This window comes from Anabrus simplex, chromosome 3 (genome assembly GCF_040414725.1).
Source record: "Anabrus simplex isolate iqAnaSimp1 chromosome 3, ASM4041472v1, whole genome shotgun sequence".
NCBI classification, from domain to species: Eukaryota; Metazoa; Arthropoda; class Insecta; order Orthoptera; family Tettigoniidae; genus Anabrus; species Anabrus simplex.
In genome coordinates this window covers 106647261-106661067 of record NC_090267.1, presented here as the reverse complement: position 1 = coordinate 106661067, position 13807 = coordinate 106647261, and the positions used below count along the sequence as shown (strand labels likewise).

At 37.6% G+C, this 13807-nt stretch overlaps 1 protein-coding gene across 1 annotated transcript in view; it reads left to right on the top strand.

The window, feature by feature from the left end:
- Naa15-16 (N-alpha-acetyltransferase 15/16) overlaps positions 1-13807 on the top strand; it is a 657214-nt gene that overhangs the window by 238460 nt on the left and 404947 nt on the right. Inside the window, exons 10-11 of the mRNA XM_067144178.2 lie at positions 3575-3703; positions 4111-4324. Of these exons, the coding sequence (XP_067000279.2) occupies positions 3575-3703; positions 4111-4324 (343 nt within the window). The remainder of the gene's footprint in view (positions 1-3574; positions 3704-4110; positions 4325-13807) is intronic.

Genomic DNA, 13807 nt, shown 5'->3' with positions numbered 1-13807 from the left:
TGGGTAGAGTAGTGTACCAAAGCCCTCCAGCTTACTCGATCTTTCCACCATTCCTCTTCTAGTTCTTTATTGCTATCAATTCCTCTGTTTGCAATACAGTCCACAACAGATCTCCATCTCATTCTAGGACGTCCCCTAGGCCTCTTTGCGGTCTCTGTGTGCGTGAATGTTCTCTTAGGTATTCTCTCTCCTGGCGTTATCATTGTGTGTCCAGACCATTTTAGCTTTGCTATATCAATCTCTTCTTGAAGTTTACACACTCCCACGTTTCTCCTTACTTCCTCATTTCATATTCTATTCGTCTTGTCTTTCCCTGTATGCTCCTCAAGAACCTCATTTCAGCTGCTTGTATCTTACTTTGGTTTTGCTTAGTTAATATCCAGGCTGCTGAAGCATAGGTCAGTATAGGTTTATAATAGGATGAGTATAAAACTTTCTTGCACTTACATCTTTGTTCCATACAATGTCTTTCACTTACTGGTAGAAACTTGCAGACTGCTGTATTCTGAAATCAATTTCTCCTTCCAAATTTCCATCTTGTGATATGCTGCCCAAATATTAAAAAGTTTTCACTACTTCAAAGGTTCATTTCCTATTTTTATCACTCCCCTAGATTTTCTGTTACCTCTTGTCATGATCAAAGTCTTACATTTTCGCAGTACTAATCTTCATTCCAAAATTTCTTACCTCCTCATTCCATACATTAACTTGTTCTGTACTTCCTCTTCATTATCTCCCCAAACTCATCAGCAAAGAACATAGACTTTACTTGCTTGCTCATCATGTTCTCCTTGATATTATGTAGAATTCTATCCATGATGATAATGAAGAGTACGAGGACGGTTTGAAAAGTTCTCGGAATCACCGCTAGATGTCAGTGTTAGAGCAACGAGGTTCCCGCGCAATAATCGCACATCCTTTGTGAGTGAACACGTGGCGCGTCAGTGCTCTAGCTGCAGGAGTGTGGCAGTGACGACTCTTTGTTGTTGTTCCCACGTAGTGATTTGTGACAATGGAAAAAACTGAGATTGGAGCAGTGTTTAAATACTTTGTAAAGAAAGGTATGAAAGCAAAGGAAATTCATGCCGACTTTCAGAACACACTGGGGGACTCTGCTCCTTCATTTTCAACTGTTGCCAAGTGGACCAGCGAGTTTAAATTTGGTTGGGAGAGCTTGGATGATAACCGATGATGATCCGCATAGTAGACGGCCAAAAAGTGTTACGACTCCAGAATTTATCGCAAAAGTGCATAAAATGGTCATGGAGGATCGTCGACTGAAAGTGCGGGAGATTGCTTGAAGCTGTAGGGATGTCTTCTGAACGGGTATATTATATTTTAACCGAAGAATTGGGTATGAAAAAATTATTCACAGGATTGGTGCCGCGGCTCTTTGACATTGGACAATAAACGCACCAGATTGGAAATGTCCGAACAAAGTCTGACCCGTTTTCAGTGCAGCCAACAAGATTTTTTGCGCTGGTTTGTGACTACAGATGAAACTTAGGTCCACTACTATACCCCAGAGACAAAACAGCAGTCAAGGCAGTGGAAACATGCTGATTCACCACCACCAAAGAAAGCAAAGGCAGTGCGTTCGACCGGAAAGGTCATGGCCTCAGTTTTCTGGGATGCAAAAGACATTCTGCTGATGGATTATCTTCCTACTGGCCAAACAATTACAGGGCAATACTATGCAAACCTCCTAGACTAACTACAGGAAAAGATACGCGAAACAAGGCCGGGTTTGGAAAGGAAAAAAGGTCATCTTTCATCAGGACAACGCTCCGCCGCACACAAGTGTTATTGCCATGGCAAAACTTAATGAACTGGGGTACGAATTGTTGCCACATCCACCTTATTCACCTGATTTGGCACCATCAGACTTTCATCTATTCTCCAAGGTGAAAATTTTCCTCGGTGGACGGAGATTTTCTACAAGGGAAGAACTGACAGCCGAATTGGAAAGGTATTTTGCAGGCCTGGAAGAATCTCAGTTTTGAGATGGGATCAAGGCATTGGAACATCGCTGGACCAAATGCATTAGTCTACAGGGAGACTATGTTGAAAAATAAAAGCGGTTCCACCGAGATAAGATACTTAATTCTAGTACATTCCGAGAACTTTTCAAAACCACCTACGTAAGGGAGACAATACACTTCCCTGTCTTAAGCCTGTCTTAACTCTGAACTATTCAGTTTGACCCACTTTGGTTCTAACACAGCTTTTGCAATTTTGATACAATGCTATCACCATCTGCATTGTTTCATTCCCAATCTGTGTCTCTGTCAATGTTTTCCATACCAAATTCCTTGGGTTACTCTCATATGCCTTTTCAATATGTAGAAACGTTACTACCATGTCCTTTCCATATTCCCAATACCTTTCCATCATTTGACGCAATGTAAATATTGGATCACATGTGGATTTCCGTCTTCTGAATTCATATTGGTGTTCTGCCAATTTTCCCTCTACTTTGTGTCTTATTCGCCTATCCAAGATTCTTTTGAGGATCTCAGCTGTGTGAGGTATCAGTGTCACTCCTGTGTTATTTTCACAATGCGTCCTGTCTCCTTTAATCTGCTATGGTAATGGAGTAAACCATACAGCCAGTGTCTCCTCGCCAAGTGTTGGGTGGCGGTAAATAGCCTGACCCACTATAAGGACCAACGGCTAAGGGCGGAGGAGACCTTATAGGAGAGAAACCCCATATCATCTGTAGCGTCTGTACTCTAGAGGAGCAGCTACAAAAGGCATCTGTTCTACATGTTAGGAGCGACCTACAAGTTTAGGCTGGCAGTAGCTCTAAAATGCCTTTGGGAGTGGCGAACCCATCGTAATAAAAGCCTATATGATGACAAGTGTGCATGACAAGTGAAAGATTGTGGATTTTTAATTGCCCTTACATTTCGTCTCATTTCGTGCCATTAGGGGCGATGACCTAGATGTTAGGCCCCTTTAAACATCAAGCATCATAATCATCAACAGAATGTGCCCGATATTCTTACTGTCATTATGTACTGACCGGTATCTTAATCCCACACTAGGTCTCTCTTATGATTACTTCCATAAATGTCCGGCTCCATGACTAAATGGTTAGCGTGCTGGCCTTTGGTCGCAGGGGTCCCGGGTTCGATTCCCGGCAAGGTCGGGAATTTTAACCATCATTGGTTAATTTCCCTGGCACGGGGACTGGGTGTATGTGTCGTCGTCATCATTTCATCCTCATCATGACGCGCAGGTCGCCTAAGGGAGTCAAATAGAAAGACCTGCACCTGGCGAGCCGAACATGTCCTCGGACACTCCCGGCGCTAAAAGCCATACGCCATTTCATTTTACTTCCATAAATTATCCCCACCAGCAGGATGTGTTTTAAATCTGTAGTTTTGAAATAGACCAAATAATGTTTTCAATTGCAAGTTCACCTAAGAATTTATCTACTCTATTGTTCCTTCTAAATGCTTTTTTCATAGGACACTAAATGCTTATTTTACAAGACACTGTAAGTTGTGAGAAAATTGAACATATGTGTTTTCTGTTGAATTTCTCTTTGTAACTTCTTTCTTTTCTCCAGGAAGGTGTTTCTGCGATGGAGAATCTTAACGAAATGCAGTGCATGTGGTTCCAAACAGAATGTGCCCTTGCGTATCAACGGGTGGAAAAATGGGGGGATGCTCTTAAAAAGTGTCATGAAGTGGATAGGGTGAGTTGTTTTCTTTCATGATATATCAGTGAGTGTGATGTGGTGGTCATTGCTGTTTCATGGGGAAAACTATGAAATTCCAGTACGGATGTCGATTGTTTGACAGGTTGTGTTATTGGACAGTGGAGTGTATGAGAGCTTTGTTACTGTAATTTTCTGAGACAATGCTTATATGTAGATAAAATTTAATGAAAATGTATAGTCCTGGTTTTTAAAAATATTTTTAAAGAGTATCTGTACATTCCATGGATTGCTAATCTGGAGGATAGAAATAGAGATGTCCTGAAAAATACTTACAAGTGTTACGTGTATGTAAATGGAAACTCATTTTGGTAGTTGATGCTTAGAACAGATAAGACCTTGTGTTTTTAAGTGTGTGTGATCACTGTATATTAACTCTTTTGCAGCATTTCTCGGAAATTATTGAAGACCAGTTTGACTTTCACACGTACTGCATGCGGAAAATGACGCTTCGTTCATACGTAGGTCTGCTGAGGTTGGAAGATGTTCTGCGGTCTCACCCGTTCTACTTCAAAGCTGCGAAGTGTGCTATTGAGGTATACTTGAGGCTGCACGACAAACCTCTTCAGGATGAGACTGCACAGCAGGAACTCAACACAGGTCAGTTGTATACTTAGCCAGTTCAAAAACTATTTATACTTGAGGCAAAGTTAATGTTGTATACAAAGATGCACTTATGGGACTTGAACATGAATCTTCCAGATTTCTTGACGAGCTTGATGCAAGTCTGATCTTTGATATAAAAAGCACAAAGGCTGTTGAAAATCTCTTGAATTGGAGAAAACATCCTCAAGGATAAAGTTGCCCTTAGCCAAGAGTTACCATGCCGTGCAGCCCAATAATGTTTAAAAATGAACAATTTTTGCTTAATTATAAATGTGAAATCCAAAGGCAGCTACCCTGTGGACGAAGTTCTCTATTTGACTCTTCATTGATAATGTACAGGTGAACAAATACAGTCAACTCTGGATATAGCAAACTCAGTTATAATGAACATGCTGCTGTGGTGAACCTAAATGTCTGGTTCTAATTCACCTGATTCACATATATAATAGTATTTATAATACATACTAAAGGGTATAAAAATGTTATAAGGTTTTTAAAAATAATAATAATATTTAATAATATTAAAATATTTTTATTTTTTATTTATTTATTGTCTTGTTTTATATGGCGCGACTCAGGCTATGAAGCCTGCTATTCTGTCCAACCGTACATACACCTACATGAAGAGTTAAATATGCACTAAATTATCCACAATTTAATATCTTAAGGTATCAATTAAATGTTTTAATTAACCTAATAACTTCACTATGATCTAATCCTACTATATTATGAATAATAATAATTATTATTATTTCTTAACCGGGTTTGACAGAGTTTCTTAAAGCGGAGGTGATTTGACACACTCCTAATTTCAGCAGGAAGGGAATTCCAAATTCGGCTGGCGGTGTTACTGTAGCCAGTTGAGTGGTGAACGTGAATGCTTAGTACTGAGGTGAATGATGATCTGGTAGGAATACTAGAGGGTGATGCTAGGTAATGGAATTGTGTGGCAAGGTATTCAGGAGTGTTAAGGTTCAGTATATGATGTAACAGGGAAACAGTGTGTAAATTTCGATGCTCTCTTAAGTGTAGCCATGAAAATCTATCAGATGCTGGATAAATATGGTTAAACCTTGGTGTATCTGAAATAAATCGAACACATGCCTTTTGGAGCTTGATGGAAAGTGAGGCGTTCAGGTTACTGTACACTACGTCAGTAGTCGAATATTGGCATTACCATACTTTAGAAAAACAGTTTTCTTATTTCTTACATTTTGGGGGAGTATATCTCTGAGTTTCTTAAGGGAATGTAAGGAATAAAACACTCGCTGACATATACCTATTACATGATTGTTTCAACTAAGGTTTTTATCCATTATCATCCCTAAGTTTTTAACTGTGTCTTTGAATTGTAACTGAGTGCCTCGTAATGTTACTGAGTGGGTATGCATGTCCGTGAGGCGTGCGTGGTTTTTTGGGTAGCTAAAAGAATACACTGCGATTTTTGGGCATTGATTTTTAGTGCATGGTCGCCGGTCCACTTACGTATTCTTTCTAGGTCGTCGTTCATATTTTTTGCAGTCGGTAAGTCACGAAGATTTGCATGTGTATGTATTTGTAAGTCGTCTGCGAACACATGATATTGACAATGTTTAATTACTTGTGTTAGTCCAGAAATGAAGATCGAAAATAGGAGTGGCGTTAGCACTGACCCCTGTTGTATTCCAGTCTCTACAGATTGCCATGAAGAGAAATTTTCACCTGTTGATACACACTGCCAACGATAATTGAGATAGGAATACATCCAGGATAATGTGCTTTGTGAGAAGTTAAGAGCACGTAATTTTTCCATTTGTATGTCCGTGTCAACGCAGTCGAAGGCCTTACTAAGGTCTAGAAGAGTTAGTTTACAGAATGGTCATGAAGGGTGAGTCAAAATTGTATAAACATGAGTTAGGGCTCAAAAACATAATCACTTGAAAAACATATAAACCGCAACAAAACCACGTGGAAGTTCGAGATGAAATTGGCATTGGAGATTCAAATTATTTCAGACACTCTTCCATTGAATGTTGCCTGCCACGAGTGTAGTATAAAACATAGGTTAGATTTCAACAAACACAATCGTCTCAAAAATGCACATAACATTTTAAAAATATTTTTGGGTTGAGATGAAACTTGGCAGTTAGGTATTGAAATCACTTGTTCGCTAAGCGTCAATTCAAAACCAGCTGTGCAGGGTGAGACAAAATTGCACAAGTGTGAGTTTGGACTCGATGAATGCAAAACCTGAAACACATGCAACACACTCGAAACTACAGTTTCCTACATTTTGTAAACTGACATTGTAATTCACTATTTCATGTGTCTTATTTAATCACACTGATTTAACATCTTGTATAATGTAAATGTCTGCATGCTTACGCCTATGCCTATTTCCCACATTTTGACTGAAGATGACGCCAAACAGCGTCGAAACTAGTTCCAAGTGTAAATATATGTTGTAAATAACCTTATAACATTTATTTGTATTGAAAAGGTGGACCCTTTTAAGTTTCCTATCTTATGTTAGGAGAAGACAAAAGCGACATAGCCAGTTGCACATATATATATATATATATATATAAATAAATGCAGCATTCAAACAGGTACATTCCGGTAAAATAGATACAAAATGGTAAGACACTTACACAGAGGAAGTAAAGGCTGATATACATGGGCATCATTCCATCCACGTAATTATTGGTTTAGAGGGATTCAGACAACATGAGAATATGACAAATACAGCCTACCTCTGTATCGAGTATAACCAGTAGGCAGGTGGAGGTTTGAACCAACAATCTTTGACTCCATGAATAGAGAAATGGATGCGCCGGTATGTTTTCTAATATTATTGAAAATTTGAATACATTGTAATCAATAGTTTCTATTACATTTAACTTTTTCTGAAACATTGTACCTTTCTTCAATTTTTCCTAAATAATAGGTTGAAACCTGGGGATAAGCGGAGTGAAAATGTGGGCGGGAAAGGGTTAATTATGCGGTTATTTGTCTGTGAACTATTTTCTCCAAAATTTCGGACAGAAATGGTAAAATGCAAATGGATCGAAAGTCTTTGGTTTCCACGGGATTGTTGGTCTTTGGGAGTGGGCGAACAATTGCACATTTCCAAAGGGAAGGGAATATGCCGGTTACCAGTAAGGTATTAATGATGTGCAGGGAACGGATTTATATATAAACACATATCTCTTTAGGAAGGTAAAATTAATTATATTTTGCATTATGTTTACGAATCATGACGTGTAGAGTTGAAAAATGGAGTATTCATTTTCCATATTTTTCCATATTTTGGAGTTTAGCACATACGTTCCATATTCTTTGTCATTAAAATCAATCTAGTCCATATTTTGGCTAAAAAGTATTAAATTATATTAAATTAGCAATCCTCTCAATAATGGAGAAATAAATTTAAAATCTAGCCTATATTCGAAAAATTAATATTTTAACTGGTGTGCAGGCCATTATCATGCTTGTCCACATCTGGGCTGATAAAATAAGCTGATAAGCGGTACAAAGAAAGAGAGAGATTGAGCCCGAAGTAGTGGAGATCAGCCGATCAGTACCGTGAATCACACTTACAACACTGATAAGCTGCATTACATAACATCGACTGTGTCTGTGCCATAATTTCGTAACTAGGGAAATCTCATTCATCGACGATGTGCTAGTGGTTTCCGGATTAGTTCGTAATTCGGGCATTCCCTTCGATTGCTTCATAACTCCATCTAGTTCACTACCAGTCATTCACAGTTTGAATTAGCAGTGAGACGGATGATAGTGTTCTTGTACGTTCAGTGTGTGCAGTTGTATATTGATATTCATTGAAGACATTAATGTTGTTACAATATGCCTAAAGTAGCTCAGTCAACCAGTTTAAAATTGAAAAGTTACGTATCAGAATTTAAAGAAGATTGTTTATCAACTGACAGTAAGATATTATTTTGTAATTTGTGTCATTGTACAGTGACATTTACTCAAAGGTTCCTTGTGCAGCAGCATGTTTCAACCAGTAAACACCAGGCTAACAAACAACGAGATTCCAAGCAGAGACAGTTGTTTCTGACACAACCAGCAACTTCCAGTGTAATGTCCGAGTTCAACACCGATCTCTGCCCTGCTCTCATCTCTGCTGGCATACCTCTCTTCAAACTGAATAATCAGTGCTTCAGGAAATTCCTCAAGAAATATACTAAACAATCCATCCCGGGTGAGGCAACGTTCAGAAAAATGTACTGTTCAGCCATATACGATGAAACTGTTCGGAAGATAAGGCAAGAGATTAAAGACGGTCCAATTTGGGTTTCCATTGATGAAACAACAGACAAAGAAGGCAGGCTAATTGGCAACGTAATCATTGGTTTGTTAAGTGAAGATTATTGTAAACGGATTCTCTTACACTGTGATAGCAAAACTGTTCAATGAGGCTTTGGGTATCCTCTGGCCACAGGGTGTTAAGTATAATAAAATGTTACTTTTTATTAGCGATGCCGCACCTTATGTGATAAAAGCTGGAGAAGCATTATGTGTTGTATATCCTAAGATGACTCATTTAACATCGTGTGGCAGAAGTGGTAAGAGGCAGTTACTCCAAAGTAGATTTATTGATTTCCTCAGTGAAAAAAGTTTTCCTCAAAGCCCACAGAAGAGTTCATCTTTTGAAAGAAATGTACCATGAGATTCTATTGCCGCCTAAGCCGATTCTAACTAGGTGGGGTACGTGGCTGCAAGCGGTTGAATATATAGACTGTATTAAGAACGTTCTGCATGCCATGGACTCTGAAGATGCAGCCTCAGTTGAAGCTGCGAAAACAGTTGTCTGCGATACAAGTGTGAGAAATGACTTGTTACATTCAGCATAATTTTTCATGTATCACAAAACCACTGAAAAGGCTCCAAAACTCGCATCTCTCACTTTCTGAAAGTTGTGAAATAGTGAATAAAACTGTGGAACAACTAAATTGTGGTACAGGTAAAGTTGCAGATGTAGCGAATATGAAGATGGACACTTTACTTTCAAAGAACCCTGGATATGGAGAATTGACAAAGGTTGCTGCAATGCTGTGTGGAGATTTAAATGTAAAATTAACATTGGATTTAACCCCAGCAGATATTGTGAAGTTGAATTATGCCCCCATTACCTCTTCTGATGTCGAACGCAGTTTCAGTCAATATAAATCTGTCCGTAGTGATAATAGGAGAAGATTCACTTTCCAGCACTTAAAAGAACATTTTGTAATCTATTGTTTTGGTAACAGAGAATAAAACATTGTGTGTTCTTCATATATATTTAAATGAGAAGTGCAACATTATGTTGCATGTAGATCTACTTTGTTTAGCTTCTTTGAACTTTGATATTAAATAGAAATTAATGTTATATGTGTAATTTTAAGTCCATATAAAATTCCATATTTCAGTAAAAAATAACTAAATAAATATGTACATATTTCAGTAATTATTAGTACATACAAATCTGTTCCCTGATGATGTGGGTTAGAGTTGGTAGGATTATGTGTGGAGTTTTTAACAGTAACTGTGGAACAATCTCGTCACATCCTGTCGCAGTTGTCTTTATTGATCATGCAGTTTATCTCACTTCTGCAGGAGTTACGAGTGAAAAATATAACTTTTCTCCTCCATTGTTACTATTGCCATCGCACAGTGGGTCAAAATCGAAATCTAGGGGGACAAAATTATTTTTACGTTTTAATCATACATTTAGAGTGAATGCAACAATATAATTTGTTTGCTTCATAATAAACATCAGTTAAGACCTTTTTTAAGCTACATCTACGTCTACACATGCAAGAAATTGTCTGTGACTAGGAGTTGGATAGAGCCTAAACTTTAATAAACTACAATAGATTGTACTCAGTTTACCTTTAATTTGGAAGAATGCAATTGTGGATAATTGCAGACAGCACTTTAGTCACTATCACTAATCACTCTATGACCCTGACCTTGATGACTCATCACATGTGTTATCTGAAGCATCATCGTCATTCACTGCCTCATGCTGTTCATGATGAGCCGGTACATCTGGTTCTTTCAGGAGTAGTAATAATATAATAATATTATAATATTATAATAATATAATAATAATATAATAATAATAATATTACTGGGTCCGAAGATATCAGCAGCATATGTAATATGTCCTCATTTGTATGTTTTGGTGAGGGTTTCCTAGAAGGTGCAAATCTGTATTTTCTCAAATCTTTGTTACATGTTTCTTGGGCTGCTTCTGACAATGCCCGATAGGTATAATACAAAAATCAATTATATCTGCACCATGAATTAATACTTCATGCACAGTGACTGGCATATAGCACCATGCATACAGATTTAGATACAATTTTGCTGTATCCTAAGTGTAGGTTTTGAAAGCGGGTGTATTTATAGGGAACCGATAAAAAAGAGCACACAAAATTGTAGAAAAACGTCTGATTAGCTCTTCATTTATACCCGTAATTTCGGATGACAAGACTGGATCTTCAAAAAAAAAAAAAAAAAAAAAACGGCGAGCAGTGTTGCCATCATTCGAATTTCCGACGCCTCCAGATCTTGGTTTGTCAACATGCAGACACATTTCTGATAGAAATTTATTTTGTATTTCTTTCTGTTTTATATTTTTGTCTTATCGTCATCCCTCTTGCTTGCCATTTCTTAATTTCTATTTTGTAAGATATATGTAGCAGGCATACAGAAAAACGAATCCAACAATGGAGGGTAGATAATCCAAATTTATAGCTCTCCTCAGGACAAACTGATTTTGTGAGTGTGTTATTCATTTCTCTGGGACCAGCACCGCATACATAACACCTCTGTGCTGATGAACTTGTTATAGGATTGCAGACTTTTCCATCCACCATGGTCAGCAATAGAGGTTGATTAATATGTATATATTGATCATCAATTTCTATTTTGCTTTGTTGGAGGGACGTTATTTCAGTTTCAACTAATTGAACCTCTCGCCTAGTCAGTTCGACAGTCTCCTTTTCAAACAATAATTTAAGAGGTCTGCAAAATCGTGTCGAAGAAGTTCGTGGGTTTTACCATAAAATTTTCTTTTCGTTGTTGCTTTCTACATTTAAAGAATACATTTGTAATAGAACAACTGAAACTACAAAAATATCAGTGTCACTGCCGTCATCATCTGTAAATTTCTACTTATACTATGTCCGCTTGAACCATCACACCCCCATTTTAATATAATATGAACTGTATCATTGCTAGAAATAGAATGTTTCAAAACATCTTCTTGAACCACTGCAAGGCGCTCAATTGTATGGTCGCCCAGTGATTGCAATGTTATGGTGGCTGATGTTTCTGTTATTGTTATTGATTCACTTGGTAGATAGCATTTCTGTTTTGTTTCTCTAATGATGTGGTAAGGTGGGAAAATATTACAGTTCCTATTTTTGCATTCAAGTCGCATATTCATATATTGGCTTTTGCTGTAATTGTTATCTACAAGGAATGATAGAGCCTCTTCACCGGTAAGTGGTACAGATTTTACAGCTGGTGATATATAGGATTTTTTAATTTTAGTAGCTCTATGTGGAGACTTAAGAGTTTCTTTAACAATTTTTGCAGCATCTCGTTTTCCAGACATGTACAATGATACTTGTGTGGCATGAATTAGTTCTTGTTCTGAATGTGCAGAGAGTAGTGGTTGAATTTTTCGTCTCTTTGATTTTTCACTACTTTCATGAAAAAGCTTTCTAGGCCTTCCGACTTTCGATGCGGATGGAGTAGGAGGATATAAATGTTCTGTTAATTTAGAATCATATACAATTTTAGAAAATGTTATCTTCTCTTTTAACCAATCAGAATATTTTGAAATGAATTTTGCTTTACTTCTATGAACCTGCTTCCACCGCCTGGTAAAATTATCAACAAAATCCTTTAAATCTCCTTGTAGGCATTCAGTTATCTCTCCAGAACAATTGTCTATCCCTGATTTACTTTTGATAAAGTCAAAGTTCCACTTTTGACACAATCTTCGAACCCAGTGCTTCTAACAGTTGTAAACGTGTGAGAACTGGTTGCGCTGCATCTTCTAAAACGTAAAATAACTAAGTAAGTTGCAAAAATATGCAAAAATTCTTATAACAGGCGTAAACTACAAGACTTTATCTACATTTTAACATTAAGTAGACAGTGACGCAGAGTGACGCGACATACTAAAACTCTAAGTGAAAATATAATTTTAAAAATAATAGATAAATATTACATGATGAAAATATAGCTAAAATTACGTAACAATTACGCCCATTAATAACTGAAACCCATTACAAATGTAAAAGATAATACCTTCAGCTGCACGTTCCATCTTAAAGCATCACACTAACCTCAAGGACAACCAAACCACAGCCACTTACATTCACTCTCCAATTCAGACTGCGAGATACGAACGCACAGCGCAGAGGATAAAATAAGATTCCAGCTCGAACAGTGGTGACAGATATGCACTAAGATGCGTTTATATCCCAGAATAGTGCGCGGCAATTATATGAGAATGCTGTAGAAGTAAAAAAAAATGATTTTTTAATTATGAAAAAAATAATTTTGTCCTCTTAGATTTCGATTTTGACCCACTGTGCATCGTTTAGAATTTTGTTAATTGTCTGTTCTTTTGTTGTCTCGTTAATGTTAACGGGTCTTGTAGTAAAGTATTGGTTTAAATCATCCAGTGGTAGTTTAATGTAAGCAATATGTATTTTATTTCCATTTATTTCCACCTATGCCCATTTTTTTAACGGTTTTCCAGATTGTTGTCGCGTTCTGGGTTATCAAAATGTTCTGCGAGTGTGTTATTTTAGCATTCCTTATGGCCTGTGTGGTCCTGTTACGAAGGATCTTGTACAGGTCAAAATCGTTTGGTACTTGGCTAGTTTTAAATTTTCTGAAAGCTTTGTCTCTCTCTGTCATTAAGTCTCGTATTTCCTGAGTCATCCATGGAGCCGCAGGGCGTGTTACGCAAGCATTGCGTTTTGGCGGGTGTTTATTGAGAAGAGCTAGCAGTTATGTGTTTAACATCTTCAGTGGCATGCCCGAGAAATTCTCGGGTGGCGCACGCCTGCCCATAACATCACTGCCCAAGAAATTCTCGTTTAGCTGCAATGTTCATTTCACGATCGCCCAATAATTTCTCAGGTACCGTAATCCCTTTGGAAAATGTTTTCCAGCGTTCTCAACAGATAACGGGAGGATTTCCAGCTGTATTCATGAAGTCACTGGCCTAAAATATGCCTTATCTTCTCTACTTTACATATACAATTTCTGGCCAGCTGACGAGGTAAACAGAAATGGCGAGCGCGAAACGGAAGAGAAGTTTGAAAACAAAATAATGAATTACATCAAAGATGAATCTCTAGTGACATTAGTATTTCTGATAGTATTGATAATGATTCTATTGATTCTTCAGTTGATGACCTTAGTAATTCTAGGGAAAGTGAAGAAGATATTACATCAGAA